General features: G+C 31.6%; 1 protein-coding gene across 2 annotated transcripts in view; it reads left to right on the top strand.

Moving 5' to 3' along the window:
* LOC118191989 (neuropilin and tolloid-like protein 2) overlaps window positions 1-26,695 on the top strand; it is a 237,639-nt gene that overhangs the window by 198,282 nt on the left and 12,662 nt on the right. For both annotated transcript variants that reach the window (XM_035362866.2, XM_035362865.2), the window contains exons 6-8: window positions 715-868; window positions 7,125-7,225; window positions 25,409-25,564. In XM_035362866.2, coding sequence (XP_035218757.1) covers window positions 715-868; window positions 7,125-7,225; window positions 25,409-25,564 — 411 coding nt within the window. The remainder of the gene's footprint in view (window positions 1-714; window positions 869-7,124; window positions 7,226-25,408; window positions 25,565-26,695) is intronic.

Genomic DNA, 26,695 nt, shown 5'->3' with positions numbered 1-26,695 from the left:
TTTTGTTCGCTTAAAAAAACATCAGAGAACCGCACAAACCCGGCAATGGCGCATAAATTCAGCATTATTATTATGCTGTCTATCAAACGCATAGCTTTATTCTTTCCTTTAGAGATTTTGCAATAAAAATACTGCATTCCTGCAGAAATTTTACTGCAGTTTTGCCATTGCTGGCGAATTACACGAATTTATATTATAAAACTGAGTCTCAGGCTAAGAAAGAAAACAAGAATATCAAGATTTGTCTTTAAAAACCGCTGAAACGTGGTATAAGTAGAACAACAAAAACAAAAACACTTAAGAAAATAGCAACGCTGAGTGACTGAAAGATTGTTACTAGTGTGGTTGTTTGAAGAATATGCGCGTGGTTGCCAGAATTTGGCCCATTCTGGTAATTTGGCGATTTCTGCTAAGGTTGTTGCAATAATACGTAAGTATCCGAAATATTTATTAAAAGTTTTATGAACTTTTGGAGGAATTCGAGGGAAGAAAGAGCATAATGCTAAAATAACACTGTAGCTCGTAATGAAATTTAATTGTTAATATAAAATCTTCTTTTTACAAACATGGAAATAATGATAAAAGTTGGCCGATTGTTTGAAGAGAGGGAGTGTGTATGTGTGTGTGTGTGAGACAAGGATATGTGGATTGTCTGCGTTGCAAGGCCTTGTTTATATTTTTTGAAGTGTTGAGGGTGAGAACTTTGATTTCAAGCCAACTGCGCCGAAGCGGAGCTCACCATCTACGATGGATATTCAAGCATCTCCTTCAATCCGAAAGTGCTTCAGAAGTACTGCGGGGATCTACGCTACTACAAAAATGTGGAGGAACAAACACAGCTATCGGGGAGGAACAGATTGCTACTCAGGTAAAATTTTATTATCTACCAAATGATTAGAAGGCAATTTCAAATGATAAATTGACATAAATATAGAAATTTAGTTGTTAGCTACTAAATAAACATTTACTTATTCATGCGATAGTGACGTTTAACTGAATTCTTCATCAGATACAAGTTGTAAATAAAGCAAGGGAAGGAAACATTTGGTGATTATTAATAAGATTTATGAATAAATATGAAAGAAACTAAAAAAATTGTGGTACAAAATTTTACTTCTGCAAAAGAATACCATATTCAGAGTACATTATAAACCAAACTGTTATCTCATGCCACTGCTGTTTACAACATTTACTAAGAACGCCATACCCGTACCGTATTTCAAAAAAAGATAGTTCATTGTGCAGTTTGATTTATGTGATTACGGCAGAGCCTTGGGGACTATCTTATTATAATTTGTTAATGGTAGTAATTAATCATGAATGATGGTAGTAATTAGTTAATGGTATAATTAGTCATTTATAATGATAGTAATTAGTCATTAACTTATCGTTAACGTATTTGTCGCAGCGTAATATTTTGATTTATACTGAGATCTGAGGTTTTGATTTAATTATTTGTAAATAATATATTAATCTGTTAAGATCATTATAACTTTTTTATACCTGTGTAATTATATAATCAATGTATACTCAATGCGTATTCAATGTGAAAATATTTAAAATTAATGTAAAGAATATCTGTGAATCTTCTGTCGGGCCGGCTTCTGGTGCGCGCCTACTACGAGCCTAGTAGGTACAGTAATGCGGCGGAACTGTGCGCTGTGTTCTCAAACTTCAACATCTTATTTTAAGGAACCTAGAAACTAGATCATATATTTAGAAAAGTAAGAGATACTAATTGGAATATTTATTTAGAATCAATGTTCAGTTAAGTACAGCGCATAACTACTGTTGTAAGAATATCTTCGATGGTAAATCCATTTTTCAGTATTCTCCGTAGTATGTTCATTATATTTCATATATTAACTTCTTTATAGTATTTATTCAAATTGTTGTAATACTTAAATCAACATAATGTTACGAATATTGAACTTAGATAGGTAATTTTAGTAGAATTTTAGTACCGTAAAAATTGTTGTATTTTTCTGTGTAATGTAGCTCGAGACTAATTTTAAGAAATATTATGCCGCAAAAATAAGAATACTGGGGAAAGTGCATTTAGCATGCAATAAATGGGTATCTCGGTAATTTGGCGAGATATCGCCAAGCTGACAATGGTTTTGGCGACTTTATTGTCACCAAATTTTTTAAGAAATTGCCGAAAGTAGTTAAATTTGGCGACATTTTGGGTCGGTCCCTGTATCACCGTAATAAGTATTGAAATTGAGTAAATGTAATTGACCACTACGTTATCTGTAACTGTAATTCCACCCCTCGTATTGCTTTCCAGTAATTTCGAGAAGCTGAAAGTGCTAAAAATATCTTGCGGCCGGTTGAAAACTATTTAAGGCCGGAAGAGAGAGCATCTGCTGTCAGTTGTTTAGTTAGTTATTGTTGCTATTGTTGAAAGTTCAGCGTGAGATCGGATTGTCTTTCTCTTTAGATGCGCTTTGCATTGCGTTGTGTTTAACGTTCTTAGAAGTTTGTAGTTACTGATTATACTGTGTGATACTGGGAACATTTGTAAGAATATTTAAGTGTAAAATTCCAGAGTTCTGAAATATATATTTTTTTGATAAAAATAAATTGTATTAACCTTTTATCGGACCTGTGCATTCAATCTATTACGAACCCATACGCACGCAGCAATATTTTAAATGTGAGAACTCATTTACCCCATATAAATGAACTGGTACTACAGCACATGCAGTGGAAAAATTAAAAGTTCTTTAGCTATTCTACATCTCCAGCACTCAACAAGATAAATAAAATGCCACAAGAGATCAAAGAATCATGAAAACTGGCCCGGAAAAAGACAAATTCCGAAAGCATAATTATTTTCACTTTCGTAATCCACTCATGAGTGACTAAAGAACTAAGCGTCCTTAATTAGACGCACTTAATGAGTAAAAATAAAGCTTTGTAATAAATAACAAAGCTAAAAAAATTCTTCTCTTAAATGAGAGTTTGCCATCTGCAGCGAAAAGAAAAATAATATTTCCCTGGGGCTGCAGAATTAAGCGGAAGGAATGAATGTTAATGTGCAAATAAGAATGAACTTTGTTCAGGATAATAAATTCGGAAGCTTCCCTTGGGGTAAAATAAGTTCGCCAATGGGAAAAAGAATAAATAATATCTATTTTTCCGTTTACTAAAATTAACGGGGGAAAATTAAAATTGACCTGCTTCTGAGAAAATATATTTAGCACTAAAAGTTAATGATTATATTAGTGATAAAACTTATTAAATGTTTGACATTCCAACAGGTTACTGAAGTAAAATTTTTTTGATTATCATTTCCTGAACTATTTGGTTAATTTCTCCAACGAAATATGAAATTCCTTAATTTTTTTAAGAAATATTTATAACATTACTTTTAAAATGAGGAGTGTTATGTAACAGTATCTTATTTAAATAAAATACGAAATATGATTATAGTTAATGTAACTCAGTCGTTCACATAACACAGATTAGATTCATGATTTTAAATCCATATCTCTTTGCCCTGCTGAATTAGGCCAGAATTTCGCTAAAATATATTGTGTCATGTCACCGAACACGCGCATGCGCGACTGAAAATTAGTGCTGTTGCATGACAGTCCAGAGTACTCAAACAAGCTCTAAACCGGTTGGTTCTCAAAAGTTTTTGCTCCATGCACGCCTTTCATCACTGCTAGACGATCATTTCTCCTTGTCTCTCCTTTCAAAAACTCAAAAAGTGCATATATATATTTATTTATAGGATTTTATTTAATCTGATAAAAGTTAAGTAGTCCGAAACCCTAAGACACATAAATCTAATTATCACTATGTAAGTAGCTAGAGACTTATAAAAGTTTAAAATAAAATAAATCTTTTTATTTAGTCATGAACATTGAACATAGATACACATTCTTATGCTAGCAGAGTCAACCAAAATCGTGACGATGCAACTAAAGTAATAGTCAAATTCCAATTTAAAACGTAAAATAGCAGTCAAAGACCACACAATTAAATTTGAATCTAAGCTGGCTGTTAACTTCTAACCAGTGCATCAAATTCAAATATCTGCAGCAATAACGCAAAGCCGAATCACCTGAACAAACTTATCAAAAGTGAGAGGAACTAACGTAACGTGCCGCGAAATTCAGAAATATACTGTATCTTACAATCCGAAAACTCTGCTTGAAATGCTATCTAACAGATTTATATTCTGATTAAGGAAATGGAAAGGTGAATTTTAGTAAAGGCTGAAATCATAAATAACTGATTAGTTTCAAATAATAACCTTACACATTTATTCAAATTTAGATTATTCTTTAATATTTTTATAAATGAAACAAGAAAAAGTATAAAAATATTGAAAAATACCAAAACTTAAATAAAAATAGCATTTTATATTTGAAACTAAATGCTTAATAGCTGAAAAGGCTGATCGCATTTTTCCTTGCAACTATGAACCCTTGGTGAGAACCCCTGCTCTTAAACTTTTAAAGGAATGGTAATAAATACGTACAGCTTTCAAAATTACAAAATTCTTTCATCTCTAACAGTATTCAAAAGGTGGGAATGAACTAAACAGATTAATTAATCACAATTAAATACAAGAATTTAAAAAAAAAACCTGAATGTTTTCCGATTTTATATTATGCCCAAAGAGGCTTTAAACAAAAAAAAAGTTTTGTGTGTTACCTTTATTTATTAAATATCATGGTAGTCGCGTTTAAACCATAAAATTCAATTTAACAGAAATATCTTTAAGTATTTTAAAATGAGCATATCTTTATAATTTCCTATACATAGTCTCGCGTGCTGGGGATAATTTTTTTTTCGTACAGTGTTGCCACTGCTCGCTTTGAAATCGTTCAATTTCTTAATCAAAAACTCATAAATGCTTTACAAAATTAAAAAATATGTAATAAAACAAATTCCAAATTTGGGCTTCCAGATGCCCATATTAGCAGGAGGATTAAGTTATTTAAAATTGGATGGCTGTATGTACCGTTGTTTTATCACAATGTGAGAAACATACATACTACATTTATGCAGATTCTTCATTTCTTAATTTCTTTAAATATAATATAGGGCGATAATGTTTGGTGGCAACACTTTGAAATGTGAACGCCGTTTGTGGCGAAAAACCACAAAATGCCAAAACAAAATTTATAGCAGTTCTGGGCTAACGCTTTTTGGGATAAATACATTACAGTCTTCGAAATTAAAATACTATCAAATAAATAATAAATACGACTTCTTTAGTGAGTTCCTAAATAATATTTAGTTGGTACGCAACCGAATCCGCTATCATTACGTCTGAAGATAACGGAAATTTTCTCCTCCTACACTTCTGAGCCAGTCGTCATTCTTTCATTTTTTTTTTTTTTTTTTTTTTTTTTTAGTATGTAGGGAACTATCGTAACTCCCGTGAGATTCCACATGATATTAAACAGTTAGCATGACTAGCATGCAACTGGAAGGTACATGGTTCGAATCATAGCGAAGGTACTCTTGGTTTTTTACATTAGTGTTCTGAAAAGTCTTAAAATCTCTCTAATTTAATCTAACGCGATAATTCTTTTAAATTTAGTTGTAGAAAAGTGTGTCCTTGTATCTTAAGATCGATGGGTTTTTCAATTTCCTTTTACGTATTCTTATTACCGATGAAGATGCCTCTAACGCAGTCTTATTATTGATAAAGAAGCCCTTTTGTATTGCATAATTTCTGTTATTAAATTTATTGCATAATTTTTATCTTCAAATTAATTCTCACCTTTAACAATACTATATATAAATTATATACATTTAACAGTACTATATATGCATTATGTGTGTTATTGTGTACTAATAATGTATTTTTAAGTAATTAATTATCTTTAAGACTTTTATCTTTTTTTAAATACATAAACCAGCTTTAGAAAAAACACCTTATAAAATACTGACCGTTCTCTCATTTGTAATTTACTTGTTTATCGAATTCTATCGATAATCAAGTAAATTACGAATGAATGCTTATCATCGAATTAGTTTCTGAAAATATTTACACTGACTGAAATTCTGATTAGCTGTGTCAGAACAGAATAGTAATGAAGTAACTACATCTTTCACCGATCAAATAATTTATTGATTACATTATATGTCTATCTACTAACAAAAATATGTAAGAAAATGTCCTTATGGAAGTTAACCTAGCTTCGGTATGTTTAAAGTTTGGATAAATTTGCTTGAGTTTAAATAACGTAAGACAACCTTTGAAAATTACCTTTAAAGTTTAAACAACTTGAATGATTTTGCAATTAAGAAAATTGTACTCGCACAACATCTTTGTCATTCTAATATATATTTAAAATGCATTCTGCTTATTTCTGAAACAAAAATTAAAAACCAATATAGAAAATGTAATATAATGTGGGGAAAAGACGGTGTTATGAATCTTAATAGCAAAATTAATAAGATATGTGGTCATCCGTGATAGAAATGCAAGCTTAGTAATTTTTCATGCTGGTATTAGATTGCCCAGGAGTTCCTAAGCAACAAAAATCTGTTCACGATTAATAGTGCCTTTTTCGCGATTAATAGTTAACGATTAGTAGTTTAGTTCACGATTAATAGTTCACGGTAGGCTTGTGCCGGCTAGGAGGATCGGGGCTGTGCCCTTATAATGATACTGATAATGTTATTAAAGTACAATCCTTAAACTTATAATGTGAAGCATCTCCTTGTACTCCTTTCATAGTGCAGAAACAGGACTCAAAAATTCGCATATTTAAGTGCAGCGAACGTGGATCGGATTGGACTATGTGATAACGTTGAGCAACCAACTACTATTCATTGCATTTCACTTAATGAAATTACTCTAAAGCATCTTTTTAGAGCTGTATCTTTAAATTTTCCTGCCAGTGCTATTATTTGTTCAATTATTACATAAATAGATATTTAATAAACCTCTTAAAGTTATAAATCAGTTTGATTCACAGTGTTAAATTACTTTTCAAAGAAATAATTGCAGAGAAGATCTAAGTAATTTTATACTGCAAACAAATAATTGAATTTAAAGTAATATCTTGTTTCCCCCTTATGCGTTCATAAAGTAATTTATTGATGCTTATTTGCAATTTCTTTAATGTTTCAGAAATATTTCCTTCTAGGTTTAAAACTTCTGCCTCTCAGATAATGAAAGGTGAAGACCTAGATAAAAATGCTGTTGGATTCAAGATTGTTTGGACAGCAGTTGAATTTAAAACCGAAGGTAAATTTGGCTTTATATGTTCACAGCATTTTAAAAGTTTTTTCCCCACTCTAATCTTAGAAATTTATTTGCAAGATATTCCTGGCTGAAAATTTTTAGTAAGGCTGTTAGTTTGATAGTGCTATAATTTTCAAAACTTAATTCCAAATGAAAGAAATGTTATGAAAGAAATCTGGTGTGGACACCACATGACGTTTTTGTACGGCCTATAAAATTATCAACATTTTTTGCTGCATTTTATTTAAATTTATGTTCTCGAATTTCGTCAAATCATTCTAACTTAATTAACCGATCCTTCAAGGCAAGTTGAAAATGGCATCAAAATCTCCGAATTTTGAAATTAAACATCCTGGTTAATTTTTGTCAAGTCAAATTTCTTAATTTTTTCATTACGAGTACAAAACTTTCCGAAATATAGGCACAGGAACCGAGAGACCGCATTAAATTTTAGATTTCTGTTATTTGTCGAAAATTAACATTTTTTTTAAAGTTATCCTTGCGGAAACCTGAATATTCTCCTCATATAAAACATTTCTGCAACTAGACGTCTATGACTAGGATAAACGATTGCGAAACTAAAGGTAGGTAAGGAGTTTTCAGCCGGTAAGGGGGCAAGTTAAAATTTCAGATAAAATAAAAATTCTATAGAATTTGTTGGCATTAACCTTTGGTATTGTAGAGACATTAAGTTGTTTTTTTTTTTTTTTTTTTTTTTTTTTTTTGAAATACCAGGCCCAGCGTGCAGAACCATTACACCACGAAGACTAGCAAGGCGGGAGAGATATCTTATAGTATTCAAAGTAATTATATTCTTTAATGAACCCGTGAATTCTGAAGAATTAGATGACCATGAGGTAAAATTATAGACTATATGACAATGCAATATTCATATTTAAAAGTTTCCAAAGGTATTAAAAACAGAGATTTATTTTTTTACTGCTACCTTCAGCATGTTTACATGTGTATTTGAAAGTAAAACGCACAGTCCTTGAAAATTCAAGAAATACTTAATTTTAAAGACGCTGGCAAGCCAAAGATTTATATTAATGACATTCAAAAGTTTTGCTGAATTCAGTCCCCTCCGTTGAAAATTCTATGATATATATGATTTCAAATATGGAATCCTAAATTTTTAACTTAATAAAAGGCATTCAATTTTCTAAATTCTCTTTTAAAGCTAAGCTCAATTTTTTTTTGTTTTGTTTTAATACTTAAATTAAATAAAACATAAATTACTGCATTATTCAGCGCATTAATGTATTTAAAGCAAATTGTGAGACTGACAGATAAAGTGAGTTAAATTGCAAAAGCCCATTTGGAAATTCATAATGTAATTAACACAATAAAAGCGGATAAGCACTTAGAATTATATAATCCGGAAAGAGAATCATAGTTATTACCTGAAACTTAACGTTCAGAATAAAATTTGGGATTCAGGCCTTGCATTCAAACTGTAATATTTTCCTTCATAAAATTTACAAAAAAAAGTAAAATTTAAAGGTTTCAGATTTTAAATTTCGGCCAAAGAGGCGTTTTTTAACATTTTGTCTGTTACCTTTATTTATTAAATATCACGTTCATCGTATTTAAACCATAAAATTCAAGAGCATATAGTTTTAAATTGAGCATATCTTTAGAATTTCTGATACCGTGTCTCGCGCGCTGGAGATAAAAATGTTTTTTCTGTACAACGTTGCCATTGATCGCTTTGAAATCTTTGAGTTTCTTAATCAAAAATTCGTTAAAGTTTTACAAAATATGAAATCGATAATAAAACAAATTCCAAATTTCAAATTTGGGCTTCCACGTTCTCATATTCGCAATAGGATTATGTCATTCAAAATTCGATGGCTCTTCGCAGTGGCGTAGCTAGGGTGGGGCAAGGGGGATCATCTGTCACCAGGCGCAGCATCCAGGAGGAGTCAAATTGATGTCAAAATTTTAGAATGCAATGATTTTCCATTCTTGGCACACAGAAAGGGGCTCAAAATCTTCAGTTGTCCCCGAGCGCTGAAAACCGCAACTACGCTTCTGGCTCTAGGTACCGTTGTTTTATCACAATACGAGAAATATACATACATTGATGCAGATTTTTCATTATTTAATTTCATCAAATATAATGCAGGACTTTCAAGCCTAAACCTTTTTGTTTCTGTAACTATAATTAAACTTGGCAAACATTAAATCATCCTAACTGGAATGATTGATTGAGGATTGCCCCTCTGCCGCCCACACAGTAAATAGTTAGGGAAGCCAACTGCAGTAGCGAAGTGTCCGAGTTCGAATCCGGAGATGGCATGATTGTAATTGTCCGTCCCTTCATAGGAGGCAACGGTGGCCTCTTATTAGTTATCTCCACAATAAAATGGCCATTACTTCTGGTCTTAGGAGTGGTTAAAGCTGAAAAGGCGATTGCAGGCAAAGCGATTAAGAAACAAGCATTTTCCCTCTCTCTCTCTTTCATTCTGTAATTTGGGAGAAATATAAAAATTCAATAGTATCCCTCTCTTATGCCATTCTCTTGGAATGAATGATAATGAGACAATGATTCTATGTTCTAGTCCAAAAGAATATGCAGTGAAGTCTTCACTCCTTATTCCTTCTGTTTCTATAAGCTTCTTTGCGAGACATTTTACTGATTCGTTAAATATTTTTTGCATTAGAAATTTCTTTCTGTTGTTTCCAGTCCTCCTGGTGCAGGAAAGTCTACACGAAGTCCAAAAGACCACACCAAAAAAGAGCATCACAAACAGAATCCTGCTCGATTATCAGTTATACCGGGGAATACCCACACAGTTTAGAAGATGATCAGGAGAAGCGGGGAGGAAACAAATACAAGCAGAGGAAGACTTTTCGCACTCCATAAAAGGGTCATATAACAAAGGTGTTCGCTACGAAATCGCGCCAAGGTCTTCATTAGAAGTTTCAATCTTAACAAAAGATTTCATAGTTTGTATTGGAATATATTCAGCTTTTATTAAAATACTTTATTCTCACGGTAGTCTAACTCCAGAAATTTTAGGCTTTGCTTGAAATTTAAAACTTTCACATCCCTATAATTTCTGTATTTTATGTTTCTGTCATATAGACGTTACATATACTGTAAAGTACTTCCGTGAATATTTGATGCAAGCTGTTCATTAAATCAATGTATAATGTTGCGTGGCCCCAATTTGTCAGCAACAGTAGTAGTGACTGCTATGAACTGTAAATTACACAAACTCGTAAGAAGGGTTTAAATCCCTTTTTATTTCACTTTAGAAATCACAGTTGCGTTCACTTGACGCTCACAAACTACGCCGACCCGGCGGTTAAACAAAATAGAAAAGTACAACTAAAAATAAATGACAGGATCAATAAATAACGAAATCACTATCTACGAGGCTTTATAATCGTAACTAACTTAACCACGTTCTAAGATACAGCTGAGATTCAGCAAACTTACTGATTAAGAAGTTGAAAGATTCAACGAACTGCCGAAATAGGCACAAAGGCCGAAACGCGCGTTTCTTAAATTTCTACCTAGGAACCTTCACGCTCGCGATTCAAGAAGCACACTTACAATCTCGTTTTCCTTCTATTTAAACTCAATTTACTTCTGCTAAAATTTGAATACTCTGCGCGTTCTACTACAATTTACATACTCTGGCATTGGCAATTCTAGGGGAAAGTAAAGGCTTGACAGGAAAGATAGCTTAAAGTAAATGCTAGTTAAAATAAATATAAACCCTACAAGGGAAACAGGTCATTTTCAAATATCTGACAAGAAAAACATTGGCTTCTAGTCTCCTTGGTTAACACTAGTTCAAGTTCTTTGCAAATAAAACAACTAATTATTGTGAAGGTTCATTTTTCGTTATTTCTGCAAAAAAATTTTTAAAGAAAGTTCGGCAACTTCTCTGTTTCGTAGTTCCTTCTTTCTGCGAAATGTCTAATACGTTTAACAAAATATGTAATATACGATTTCATCCATAGTTGTTTTTTTTTTTTTTTTTTTCACTTTAACAGAAAATCCTCATAACTAAGCCTTAAAAAGATGTCTTTTCATCCTCCAAAAGTGTTAAACAGTCTGCCTGTCTTGGAGGCACGTCGAAGATGTAAGACATTAATATGAATCAGTTTTTCAAATAAGGACATGCATGAATGAGAAGAGATAGATATCGTAAATATTTAATAGCAATAAAGATATTTAGCAAAATATTACAATTAATAAAAGCAGACTGGCAACGAAAAATTCCTTTTGCCTGCCTTGTATATAACACTAAGCTATTAATCAAATTTGTCTTTACGCAGTTTTAAAATGAATGCTGTAAACGATTGCAAATTAATGCAGCAAAATGAATAAATATAAGATCCTTCTCCCTCTGAAAGCTAGATCCATAAATTTCACACGCAGTGTTTTGATATATTACCAGTACGAATATAGCTTTTACATCGATCTACACAGGAGGAACAATTTAATGGACTTTTAAGTAGCTTCAAAGTTTTGGCATATCTAAACGCGTTTTCTCGTTGAAAGTTAAAATACACCATGTTCAGAACACGCACGTAAAAGCGAAGTACTGCAGTGCTAATTCTAAATGAATAAATTAAGAAAAAATTAATGATGTGCCTGAAGCTGATCGATAAATTGCAAAGTTTATTATTTAAGATTCGCCGTGAATTTAGTTTGCAAAGTGAGTAATTGTGAAAGTAATCGATATATTGAGTAAAGCATTTAGGAAATTCGGAAATGATTAGTGTTAATATGGATTTCGGTTATTTATCTTTAATTCTTAGACTAATGCGAAACATACTAATGCCATTAAAGGGCTCTTTTGTACTGTTATAATAATCTATTCGTATAAAGCAAATTAAGCATGGTGTTTAACTTCTAAAGTAGTACTAAATTTAGATTTTGTATTTTCCTTCGAAACGATTGTGTCTTTCATTTGCAGGTTATTAACATTTATCTGCATGAGCAAAAGCATTTGTTTAAAGGAGAAATTAGTTTATTATATCATAAATTTCAGTTCTTGGATTCACTAAGATTCCATTTTTAAGCAGTAACGGTGAAGCCTAATCATAAATTAGAAATCATTAGAAACTAATTACTAGTTTCAATACCCAGAGGCAGTGCCCTCGTCTGCTGTGAGTGAAATGTCAGTTCGCGCATTTTTACAAAGACATTCAACTGAAATTAGAATATTTAAAGTGGTGATCAACTGAAAGCAGAATGTACGGAAAATAAAGTGGATTTCCTAATCCTCATTTGAGTATGTTAGGGTCATGTCCTGCCTAAATCGAATATGGGAGATGTGAGGACACATTTGATTGATGAGCAATACAATAAAATTCGCTACTGGATACAATAATATATTATTGTATTGTATACTTATAGTTTTATTACTTATGTTGTTACTCTTACTTATTAGTGTATTATTTACCCTATTGTCTCATTTCTTGATTAACTACATGCAGCAGTTTCTATTTGTCAGATTGAATCAGATTATTTTGCATTTCGGAAAAGCATGCGAAGGCTATCTGTCTGGCAGATAATCGAGATGCTCCCTACTTAAAGGATTTCGCAACAGATAGTCTCTATTTAAGGTATATTCTTGTAAAAGATATTTAAAAGTAAACTGGTTATATTCGCGTTACACATGAGAAAAACCAAGAAAATTCTCCCGCAGTCGGCCTGTTCGCTAGAACTTGAAGCCAGCTCCAACTATTAGACCAATGTTCAATGGGTTTAAAGTTCAGTCGCTAGTTGTATGGAAGAGTTATTTAGTTTTTTAGAGCAGTGCATCAAATAAATAGTCAGTTGTGCCTCGCCGGAACTGAAAACTCCGAGTTTTTTAGATAATAGCTGGAAGCGTTAACGTAGATAGAAGAAATATCATTCATTCCTCATACCTAAAAAGAGACTAGTTAACACGAGATACCCAACGGCCAGATCAAATTTATGGCAAATCATCGTCTAACGCGTTTAGTTCAAGCGCTGTTTTTGTGTTATCAGGTTTTCATGGAGAGAAAATCTTGACTAATCAATTATACCCTCATCATGAGCTGTACCTCAGCCTTTCAGTCATTGGGTGGATGTGATAAGCATCGAGAGGAAAAGGCTTTTAATTCTTCCAGTATAATAATCACAAAGAGACAAATTTCATCCAAAGTCAGCTAAATATCCCATTTACTTAGCCAATAGCGTTCTCCAGTATAAGATCCCACTACAGAACTATATTTGAGGTACACAGAAACTAAATAAGAATCTTACTACATATTACGGTAGCATTACGTAATTTCTTAACGCCTATTTAGAACTGTAACTGATACCATCATTTAAGCTTTTCGAAAAAAGACCCTGTCCTGATATACAAGGTCTACTTATAAAACTACAAATATAGGTCTACTTATAAACTACTAGTGGGCACAGTTTAGCCTATTTGGTCTATAAATATCGGTAGACTGCTTATTAATTTTGATAAAACAAAGCAAGTACTTTTGCATTTGCAAGACTGCCACTGTAAAAACACAAATTTCATGCTCTTCGAAAAAGTGACTTCCATGTACGTCGGAGCAGATAAACCATATACACTTTACATAGCTAAACCTATTCTGCTATAGTTCGACAGCCTCATCCGCGACCATGAGTTCAAAATGTATGCGCCATTCGGACCGAATTATTCTCAAAATAGGGTGAACGGATGGGGATTTTCTTTCCCTCCAGCATAGCTCTTTCCGGAGAAGAGACCTTTCACGTCGCAGTAAGTAATACCTCCCCTTTTGGACGAGTCTATGTGTTTTGGCAGGATGCCAACCAGGGTTGCCCTTGAGACAGTTGAACTATACCGTCCACAGTCTTAAGAAAACTGCTAATGTTCATTGTTGTTTCTCCCACGACTATTGAAGATTCGTTAGTATGTTAATTTTAGCAGGTCAGACGAGCTTTATCGCCTAAATACTGAAACAGCATTGACATTTCAGCCGATATGTTAAAAATCGAAAAACGAAAGACTTAATTTAAACAACCTTAAACATTTTACATTTTCCATTACTTTTCGGGAAAATAGTTTATGCTTTTTCCAGTTGCTGCTGTTGTATAAATATCTTTTCAGCAATTATTAAGGAATTAAACGATTTAATAAATATATAAGTACATAAAAGTAATACTATTTTTATTCCGTAGTAATAGTTGCATTTCCTAAACAAGCACCTCAGAAATGCAGCTAATAATTTTAGATTGACTTCGTAGATAACGCAAATTGCTTCAAAGCAGTTATTCTAAGTACAGATAGACATATACTGTGAGACTTTCAGCATAAGGTGGTTTCTTGGCGTATTAATATGTACATGATGTAAGCTTTAAATAATCATGCATACGTAGTACAGAACAGCACTTTATGTACAGTCCGCAGTACTAGTAAGTGAACATATGTATATTACATAAATTTAATAACACTATGTTTCTTCTGGCTTGCAGCGTAACATACGTAAACATCATTCATGCTATCCCCTCCTTGATGGCTGTACCAACTCGGTACTCGCCGGTTAGACTGAAGTGCGAATGCGTGGCGTTCACCATATCATGACACTTCCTCCCTAAAACACCTGATTATTTTTTTCAATTTATATCTGTCAAATCATATGCAAACATTACTTGAAACAAACAAACAAAAACTAATATTCATGAAATTTTCGAACTTAATTTAATCAGCCCTTACTAATTTCAATTAGAATTATTTCAACATAAATTCAATAATCTTTATCATTAAAAGATGTAACATTCAGTTAGCGTTTCCTTAAAAAATAAATCTTTAACATTATCTTAAGAACATAAACAAAATAATTAACAACCAATCATTCACATTAAAGTCGTCATACTTTTCGAAATCATGGCTAAATATGAATCACATCACAAGGCACTGTAAAAATGTCAAAGTCTAGGAATTTATCGCTTAAAAACTATTCAAATGGAATAGCCAAAATGTTCAAAATATTTCAAAAGTTATTATCAGTCAAATTTCAGTCACTGGAAAATATAATCATGTCATGAAGTCACGTCACCAATATAAAACCCTATGTTTTTCGAGAGGTTTGTTCGTAGTCCTCTGGAAAATTGCTACCGCGTTTCTCCAAAGAGTAAAACTTTTAAAGCATATTATCCTCGGTGTGTCACAAATGAAGTCAATTCAGGATTTAGTTGTAACTCCCAATTTCCTTTAAGAATATCAATTAAAATGATGTAATATGTCTTTGACACTTGATAAATTAGGTCTGTGGCATTTTTCATAGGAAAGGCATCAATTTCAGTTTGCGAGTTCGAGTAACCACAGCCCACATATAATCTTAGAGTTCCGACTTTCTTCAGCGCACAAATTATTGGATGCGAACATTCACCTTCTGATTCAATAATTAGTCTTAGCTATAATAGCTCATCTATTTGTTAGTCAACTTTGTTTTTTAGAATTTCGGGTATTCGGTAACGCATCTGCTTCTTTGGTACGATTTCAGGCTTGAGTTTGATGTTATGTTTTTCAAGTGGCGATTTTTGGAACACCAGATTTTAAAACTGACTTGCTTTCTTAAAATTTGGGCGAGTTCTTTTCTCTCAAGTGGTTCGAGGTATGTGAGATCAAACTCTTCATCAGGCTAGTCTTCTGCCTTCAGTGAAATAATTATTAGAATTTTTTCAATTTCTCAAAAATCAGCAATCTTGAACTACCATATTTTGTTTGTGTGAACATGTTTCAATATGTAACTAAACTCAGTATGCTTTTTGATGATCACTACTAAACTCAGTATGCTTTTTGATGATCGTAGCAGGTGCATTCCATCTTGCATAAATTCTGTTGTCATTATCAGTAACTGAGACTATTCGCTTTCCTTAAATTCTTTATGAGCAGTCTTCTGGTTATGGTAGACTGCATAAGCTTACTTCTTTCCAGTATTCCTGCGTATTTTGTAGCTTTTTGTAACTTCATCATCTTAGTTGTTCCCGTGATCAGTCACTGAACTTAGTTGTCCATGAAGAATATGGATTTCACCAGTCCCTGGCGTTTTCAAGATGGACAATGAGCCATTAGAACGTCCTCCATAAAGCATCTGGATTGGATTAACACCAATCGTAGCATGAGAGATTTCTCGGTAGGCCTAGAGTAGGCATGGTAAGTGTTCCTCCCAATCTTTTGCGAAGATTCTCTGATGGTATGATGTATGATTCTAGTCAAAGCAATATTAAATCTTGGTAGCAATCAATGTGAAACTAATGAATTGCTGGGTGCTTAATAATAAAAAAATAGTCCGAATTACATGCTGTTGTGAATAAAAACAACTCCCAATACTATAATATAATCTACTGTCATTACTGTTATTCAACATATTATCCTATTTTTATTTCACGTACACGGATTTCCTTTATGCTGATAGTTAGCAATTCAAACTCAAACTTTCACACAGGGTTAATTCACAAACAGGTCAATCCGCCTCTGCAAAATAGGAAGTTTACTATATATACAGAAGGATTCACAATGTCAGAGAGCGATTTGTTATTAATAAATTATAATATGGCTTAATTTAAGAATAATTTTGACTCATTTATAAATTTATTTTCATTAATTTTTTTAATATTACTAAATGTTATCAGACACAGATCCCAAACAACAAATTATCAGAAACAGAATCCATTGATTAAGTTAGATTGCTTCGCATATGAAATTATAATAATATAATCAATAGTTTTTGTTTCTACTTAATTTTCGTTCTTATTCTCCCTATCATCCCTTGTGCTTCGTTATTTTTAAAAGTTAAAATAAAGAATTTTTTTAATCTAAAACATACTCTCCTTCGTCCTTTGCTTTTCCCGCAATAGATCTGATTTTTTTTTTCCAACAGAATTTGAAAAACACCCTCGACAAAAAGTACAACTCTGGCCAGCAGAGGCTTGTCTTTGCTGTACATTAAGGGTCGAAATTTCATTAAGGGTAGACTCAGGCTTATGCTTATTTTCCTATCCTCATATACAGCCATAATTATTCATGTTAATAATTGTTAATTGAATTTATTTTGCATAATATGCCGAATACGCTCTTTCATTTTATATTTGAAAGAATAACGATTAAAATAGAATCACCCTCTTCAACACCTGAACTAAGAATAAGAACAAGGTAAAATCACTACCTTCTTTTATAGCATGTTGAATGTTTATAACATGTCTGAGAAAGGCCCTCTTTCCGCCTCTGATTTTTAGTTTAACTGAAAAAAAAAAGAAAAAAGAAAAAAAAAAAGAAAAAAAAACGTTATTTGTGGGATGACCCAATATCTTGTGTGTAACTTTCTCATGCTGTCTGACATTTCTTACTGCTTTGAAAACTCATTATCCAACTACTCGCTTTAATTTTACTTTGATGTAAACAAAGCAAAATTAAAGCGAGTAGTAACACATGTGATAATTTTCTTATCCTATTATTACTGTCATTTTGATCAATTTTGATTCTATTGGAAGTTTTCTTCAGACTGCTCTGTATAAGGGAGTTTATTTTATAAAATACTTGTAGCTATGCAGCCAGCCTTCGTCTGGCTTTTAAATGTATCGAAAAAATGCCTGAAGAAAACACCAAACGTTAATTAAAAACTGCGCAGAATTTTACTTTTCAGAACAACTTTATATAAAAAAATAAAAATAAATAATTAAATAAAAAATAAAAATCTGAAAGGTTTCAGATTTTAAATTAGGTCCAAAGGGGCTTTTTTTAACATTTTGTCCGTTACCTTTATTTATTAAATATCACATTCTTCTCACTTAAACCATAAAATTCAGTTCAAGAGCAATATCGCAAAATATTTTTAAATTGAGCATATCTTTAGAATTTCCGATACACAGTCTCGCGCGCTGGAGATAAAAATGTTTTTTCTGTACAACGTTACCATTGCTCGCTTCGAAATCCTTGACTTTGTTAATCAAAAATTCGTTAAAGTTTTACAAAATAGTAAATCGATAATAAAATAAATTCCAAATTTGGGTTTCCACATGCGCCTATTCACAGTAGGATTACGTCATTCAAAATTCGATGGCTCTATGTACCATTGTTTTATCACAATGCGAGAAATATACATACATTTATGCAGATTTTTCCTTATTTAATTTCTTCAAATATAATGCAGGATTCTAACATTTGGTGGCAACAGTTTGAAAAGTGAAACGGATATTTATAGTGAACCAACGCAAAATGGCAAAACGAAAACTATAGTCCTTCAGGGACAAAGCCCCTTTGGACTAATAAATATGCACATATATTTGCACAACCTTATGATAATAACAAAATGCTTAAACTAATATATAACAGTTATTTCATCGCTGCTAACAGTACTTTTACCGCCCTGCCATTTACAGTTTTCCGTTTGAGTAATATTTTTAAAAGTATATATAAGAAAATTCCAACTTAACCACAGTCATAAAACCTCGAGCTAGCCTCAGTATAGTTTTCGGTTTTCGGATGATTTGTAATATAATATCCATAAAACTCTAGAAGTAGTGGTTGTGTAACGGAAAATAAAAAGAGAGTCTTGAAGAAAGCACGTAGGTGGAAAATTCTTCTGTGTTATAGTAAACTTTTAACACAAAGAATAGAATTCTTTCAATAGTACACTTTCTGACGCTAAGAATGTGTAAATACGATGCATTTTACTATCAATAAAAGGTTGATGCTGTATTTTATTGCTGCCAGCAGAAGATATTGTAGCCGTGGGCGAAAGGTTTCTAAATCTGAGAACCATGTTTTCTGAATTTCACAGCAGCTTATGTCTGTTCTTTTTTATGGATGGCAATATAAAAGAATCCGATTCTTTTTATCTCTTAAAAGATCAGTTAGTTATGGTTAAACCTTTAAGCTGTAGAAAGAAGAGTATTAGCTAAGGTTTTCCTTTTAAGGAGCTACTTTAATGTACATTTCATATATTACATATCATTTCATACATTTCATATTATTATACATGTTAACTTTCTTTAAATGAAATGTAACAGAAATTGCGCTGAAAAGCTTAAATTTCCATTTCTGTAACCCAAATCTGGGGTATTAAGGAATTTGAAAATTCTTCTACTTTTACTGTTACCACAAGATCAATACATAATAGACTGACAATGGGACATCTTAAAAGTTTTAAAGTTCTGACTAGAGTTTTGTTGAGTTTCATGACAAACTAATAGCTGCTCATTAGTTTGAAGAATTAGCATATACTGGAGGAAAATAACTTCAGTTACAGTTAATACAGTTCAGTAGTTAGTAAATAAGAGGTTCAAAGCAATAATTAGCACAAATAATTGAAACTATATACCGTTGGTTACAATTTCATTCAAACTCAGACCAGTGTAATTAAAGTGTGGATGATTAATTAGGAAGTGAACGAAGAAGTTCAACTCGACTTCCACTCCGATCTTGCTGAAGACGAATTAAAACCTATTCTGAAATTTATCTTCGACAAAGTACCTACAGGATCAACCTCAAGCACTGCAACTTCTAATGCATCCACCACCGTAATAACAACGCTCTGTTAAAGTTAGATTAAACTCAAGAAACTGCAGTTAACAATAACTTACTGTTTTTTTTTTTTTTTTTTTTGTGTGTGTGTTAATTAGCATCCTAAACTCTTTTAGCTTGCAATTAACATATGTTCCTTCCCCTGCGACATTCTAAGTGACTATGAACATTCTATGAATAACATTATTCATTGAATAACGTTATTTATTGAATTTCGGTAATTCGTAGAATAACGTTAGTTAGCATTCTATGAATAGTTAACATTCTATGAATTCAATGAATAGTTAACATTCTATGAATAACGTTAATCTGAGACAAAAAAAAATATAATTATATTACACCCAAAGGAGCATTTTTAACGTTTTGTATGTTACTTTTATTTATTAAATATCATGTGTTTCGCACTTAAATCACATGAAATTCAATTCAATAGCAGTATCACAAAATTTAAAAAGAGCATATCTTTAGAATTTCCGATACACAGTCTCACGCGCAGGAGATAGAAATGTTTTTTCTTTCGTACAGTTGCCACTGCTCGCTTTGAAATCGTTGAGTTTGTTAATCAAAAATTTTTTTAAGTTTCACAAAATATAAAATAGATAATAAAACAAATTCCAAATTTGGGCTTCCAGATACCCATATTCGGTGGAAGATTAAGATTACGTTATTCAAAATTCGATGACTCTAGGTACCGCTGTTTGATCACAGTGCAAAAAACCATACATACTTTATCGGATTCTTCATTATTTAATTTTTTTAATATAACACAGCGTAATAATATTTGGTGGCAAAAATCTGAAAGTGATTCAGACTTTCAAAATGATTCGACGCAAAAGTCCAATTTCGAGACTAATAGCCCTTCTGGGCTAACATACCTTTGGGCTAATAACGACATTCTAAGCGATTATGATGCGATATTCTAACCGACTATGAACCGCTCAACTTCGTTGATTAGTAAATAATGGTACGTGCGGCGAGTCGACAAAGTTTTAGGTCAAACATTTTCAAGATATCTCAGGAAAGTTGACAAGCGATAACCAGTTTACCTTTTTTAGTTGATAAGTGATAACTAGTTAACTTACTAACATACCTAAATTTGCTTTTTAAACTATCGCTTGCTTACGGAGGTAAAAATTAAATGGAATTTTTGTTCTGTTACATGCAACTTTCTACGATTACGAATTCGAAGCCTCAACAATATTCTTCAAGCTTGTTTCACAAAACTTAACTACAAAGTATTTTTTTAAAGAAAAACTTAAAATGCACATAATCATGTCTCACCTTACTCCTCAGACTTAGAACTTGGGGAACATTTTCTGTTCCCAAATATGCCATCATCGTAAAGGGAAGCATTTTGAAAAGGATTTAGAAATTCACTAAAGCCTATCAAGAGTTGGTTGATTAGTTAATTAATTAAGGATATTAATCTTTCTAAGAGAAGAATGCTTTCTTGGAATATTTTTAAAAAATTGAATCATATTCACCTCTCAAGCTGCTGAAAATCCCAAAATTTCCCATGTAAAAAAGTAATTTTACCTTGGTTAAACTACCAGTTTTCAACTATTTTGTTCTTTAACAGATGTGGACAGCGGATAGAGAGAACTGAAACATATTACGGCAGCTCACTTGCTTAAAAATACACTCACAAGGTCTTTGAACGCTCTGACGGAAGTAAATCAGTACATAGAACATGTAGAAGGCAAAACACTGATAAAATCATGTTTTGAAGTCCTAATTTTTTATTAAGTCCATCTTAAAAGATACATTGAATATGCAGCATATGTAAGGCTTAATTTACTGTACCGACAGATGGAATAAAATCCAGCTATATAAAAAGCTGAATAATAGTACAGTAAACTTCCTGAAGCGTAAATTCTTTGTGCTTTCGAAAACCGAATGATTAAATTATCAGAAACTAATATAATTTCATAATATCATGTATATCTTTGCTTACGAAATGTTATATATACTTAAAAAAAAGTACTGTAAAACAGTCATAAAGAAGACTAGTTTAACCACCATCACAATATTTTGATAAACTTCGATGTCATAATTAATTTGCAATACCTTAATTTGATCAAAAATAATTTACATTTTTATCTGGAATTGTAAAGACGTTCTCTTTAATGGATGGGTATCTCTTTATTTAGTGCCATTTTTTAATAAAAAAACAAACAAGTGTATGTACAAATGTTATTTTTAATGGTCTCGGAGGGATCTTGTTTATTAGAATTACCTTTTTCGTATAAATATCAAAATTTATTTACTATTCTTTTTTTATATCGAATGTTGACCTTAATGCACTTCGTAAACTTTCTCTAGCGTTTCGAGTCGATTTAAATTTAATGTACAAATTTGAAATTGAATCCTATAAAAGGAATTTATTTAACACATCCTTGCTTTTTATTTATGTTTCTCATTTTATGAGTTTTTTTATAATGTAAAGGGAGTTACCGCTTTCCATGATGTCAAAAATAATGTCTTCTGTTCATAAAGAAACAACTCGGTGAGTATCGAAGCTCAAAACTTTCTTACACTCACCAAAGTCTATTACCTCAAGAACCTTCTCAAAAAACCCTGTGGATAAAAGATAGGTGAAATACAAATCGTAATTTTAGTTGGGAAACCATCATCTAACAAAATAGATGATTGCTTCCAAATGATGTTCCAATCTGGGATTACATGACAATTAATTCTTTTCTGAAAGGATAGCAAATATTCATTGTATTTCATTTTGGAGAAAAAAAAATTGGACAGCTCTATATCTTTCGTGCTACTGGGCCGATTGACGAAATTCAACTTGCGTTTTTCATGTCTCGAAAGCGCGACTTAGGATATGTATTAGATTTATATATAGCATTGTTTTAATGTATGTATTTTGGCACAAAATCGAACTTTTTCTGAAATGACAACCCAATTTTTTTCCACATTTCGATTCTACGACTCAAATTATGCCAAACTGCCAAGTTTTGTAAAAATCGCATTAGTAGTTTCTAAGAAATTAGCTCTCAAAATTTTAGCTCCTCAATGTTCATAGAATTTGGAATATATTTCTTAATATCTCTTTTTTGATTAAAATTATTTGATTCTTCCTTTCGCATTTCAAAATTTACGTTCATTCCAAATAAAATTCGCCCATTTTTTATGATTTATTTTTAAACTTTGTACTTTTAAATAATCTTTATAAATTTTCGAAAAAAAATTTGAATTACAACCTATAAAATTTGTAACATCATCTTGAATTCTAGGCACACCTGCAAAAAATTAGTTTTTTACAAAAAAAATGCGCCAAGATAAATTTTTGAATTTTTCCGTAAACGAATTTTACAAAATTTACTATTTAGGCATACTTTTAGTCGTAGAATCGAAATATGGCAAAAAAAATTGTATGGATTTCACAAAAAGTCCGATTTTGTGTCAAACTACCTATCTTTAAACAATGCTATATATAGTAAATCTAATATATATTTTAAGTCATGCTTTCGAGACATGCAAAACGCAATTTGAATTTCGTCGATCAGCTAAGCAGAAAAGAAGATGTAGAACAGTAACCTTTTTTTTTTTTTTTTTTTCTCAATGTAGCTTTAATTTAATACTTATATATTGTTTGATTCATAGCATTTTTCGCAATTCCGTAATTCATATCTGTGAGAGGCTCCAGATAAGCAGTTGCGTTTGCTTCCATGGAATTTTTTAAGAAGATAAATAGATAAAAGTCTGAGTTCTTCTTTTTTAACTCTTAGAAAATTGACTATAAACCATTGCTTTTCATTTGTAGATGACTCATAACAATAAAAGCATGTCATATTTTTTTAGCTTTACTTCTTTCAGTTTTTTTCGATGCGCTTCTTCTTCCAGTTTAACAGCTGATTCAGTAGATTCAGATGAGTTATTAGCCAATATGCCAATAGACACAATATATATATATATATATATATATATATACGTATGATCTTAAATTCACTTAGTGCGAAATCGAGTTATTCTACTACTTGTGCAATTGCTGCAAAGTAAGTTAATAATAATTTATTTACTAAAGAAATATTGATTATATTATCTCCTAAGATTAGTTTTAGTTAATATATAATAAAATCTGAAAGCTTTCAAATTTTAGACTACGCCCAAACGGGCTCTTTTTTTTTTTTTTTTTTTTTTTTATTTTTTTTATTTACAGACATATACATGTTTCGAGAGCATTTGGGATAAAGCCACATTCTGCTAAAAAATATTTAAAAACTGCATATCTTTATAATTTTCGATAGGCAGTTTCGTACGCTAGAAATAAAAATGTTTTTCTTCCTACAGTGTTACCACTGCTCGCTTTGAAATTCTTGAGCCTTTTAATCAAAAATTCGTTAGAGTTTTACAGATTATGAAACAGACAATAAAACCAACTCCAAATTCGATTTTCCGGGGGCTCATGTTCGGGTGGAGAACTATGTTATTTAAAACTTGATCACTCTAAGTACTGTTGCTTTTTCACAATGCGAGAAACATACACAGATTCATGCAGATGAGTCATTATGTAGTTTTTTTTAATATAAAACAGGGCAATTATATTTAATGGCAACTATTTTAAAAGTATTTCAGATATTTAAAGTGTTTCGACGTAAAATGCTATTTTCAGACTAACAGCCCTTCTGACTAATAGCCCTTCTGGCCTAACGCCCATTTGGGCTAAAAAACGTCAATTTTAAGATTACGGAACAAAAGGGTTAATGAAAAGAGTATTTGTCACACAATTAATGTTACTTTCAAAAGCAAAATGTGTGTTTAATTTTAAAATTAGAATTAAAGTTGGAAATAAACCGATTACTTTAAATATTCAGCAGTTCATTTAAAGCATGGTATTGCAATTAATACGTAGATATGGATTTATACTATTGTTGAATATGTTTTATTATTACTGTGTATTTATTTTATTATTTAGCTGTTTTAAAATAACGCCCTATTGACATTGAAATTATTTTAAAAGAAAGAGATCAGTAAAATCAACTGATGTTGTACTTCATTTGATATAAACTTAATTAAACTTTATCGTCTCTAAAAAGAGAAAGAATTAAAATAAAATATTTTTATTCATTTTCCAATGAAGAACGGAATAATTTTTATTCTAGATTTGTAGTGGAATAATTTTTTTCCACTCACTGACTAAAGCCATTGTTTAATATTTTCTCGCTAGACTAATTAAATGCATGGAAGCAATTTGTCTCTCTCTTTCATGGCCGAATTAAATCAAGAAATATCACGACGTAAATTAATTCTGAATTAAATTACTGGGAACTAAAATGAATAAAGTTATGGAACCTAACTTAACGGTGAAGCAAATCGTAGAATGTCTATTTCGTAACATTCAATAGATATAACCATTTCTTTTCTGAAGAGACACGATTCTCTATCGATATTTCATGACTTGACGTTAATTATGTTCCGCTACACGAAATACCAAAATATTCGCCAGGAAGCGGAAGAGAGGAAGTATTAATTTTCGATGCGTGTTCGATCTTCCCTCTTTAACGCCGAATGGGGTAAAGTCGGGCTCTGTAATCAATCATAGAAGTATGACGTTCGTGTCGTCGCAGTGGTCGTCCTGACGTGTTATAACAAGTGAGAACATTGTTCAGTTGCATCAGCGTTTAATATACGTATGCCTCTGTCTTCTCCCTAGGGAAATGCCAGGAATTTGTGTGTCGGGAGAGCCGTTATTGCATCAACACGGCAGACAACTCGTGCTCCGAAATGCGCAATTATTGCATCGACAAATCCCTCGTGTGCAATGGATACCCAAACTGTGGAAACGAAGATTATACAGATGAGGACAAATGTAAGTAGAATTTAACAATAATAATTTTATGTCTACAGGAAGAATCCCTAGAAACATACTTATAATCAGCAGTCATTAAGGTTCATTCTTGACACTATAGGGGATAGAAATGCTGAACCCTCCCCACTGTTTAGTATTCGAAATATGACAAGACTTTCCATTATTAATGGTCTCTTATTCACCAAAATACTTACAATAATTTAAACTTAAATTAAATAGTCGATTAACTCACATTTTATTATAATCTATGCCAGCGGTTCTCAACCTTTTGACTAACGCGTATCATATAAAACAAACTTTAAAAAACCAGCACTATATTTTACAATGATTATTTTTCAAATTCTCAATAGAAAGATTTTAAAATATTTTTTTTTGCAATTTGCACAACTTATTAACAATTTGTATTAAATATGAACACATAAAAAATGTTAGATTAAAAATTGGTTACCATTTTATTTATCAAAATTTAAATTATAAAATTTAGTAGGAAATCTGAGTCTGTTTGAGAGATCAATTTCTTTATGTCTGGTCTTATCACACTTAGCTTTAGCCGTAAATTAGGATCCACTTTAATTTTTGTTCCGTATTTATTTTCAAACATAACATGGAAGAAAATCCTTGTTCACAGAAATAGGCTGTGCAAAAAGGAAGCAAAAATTTAATAGCTTTATCTGAGATGCCTTTAAATTCTTTTTTAGGGTTCAGTCAAAAGTTAACCAGTGTGTTATATTTGAAATCGCACACAAAGTTAGAAAGAAATGAATATGTAATTAAGAAAATGCAAATTTTGAGATCAAACTTTATGGAGAAAATAGTGGAGCCCGCGGTAAGACTTGCCTTTGTGAGCTCGAATAAGCAAAACTTTCAACGAAACTGAAGGCCGTAAATACTGAAAAATGTCAGTATAAAAACTTCGTTCATTTATATATAACACAATATATATATATATATATATTTCAATTATCTTCTGAATGAATTTGAAAATTTCATTTACTTTTGCATATGTCAAATGGTATGTATTCCTATCACATCTGCACATATTTTTCCATAAATTAAATTTTTAGAGTTTTTGTTGCAATAGCTAAAACTTAAAACCATCTCTATACGAAAGCTACCTCTTTACTAAACTTA

Source organism: Stegodyphus dumicola, chromosome 5, assembly GCF_044657685.1.
Source record: "Stegodyphus dumicola isolate Sdum_Otavi_A_Nest chromosome 5, ASM4465768v1".
NCBI classification, from domain to species: Eukaryota; Metazoa; Arthropoda; class Arachnida; order Araneae; family Eresidae; genus Stegodyphus; species Stegodyphus dumicola.
The sequence above is the reverse complement of the archived record's forward strand: the minus strand, read 5'-3'. Positions and strand labels throughout refer to the sequence as shown.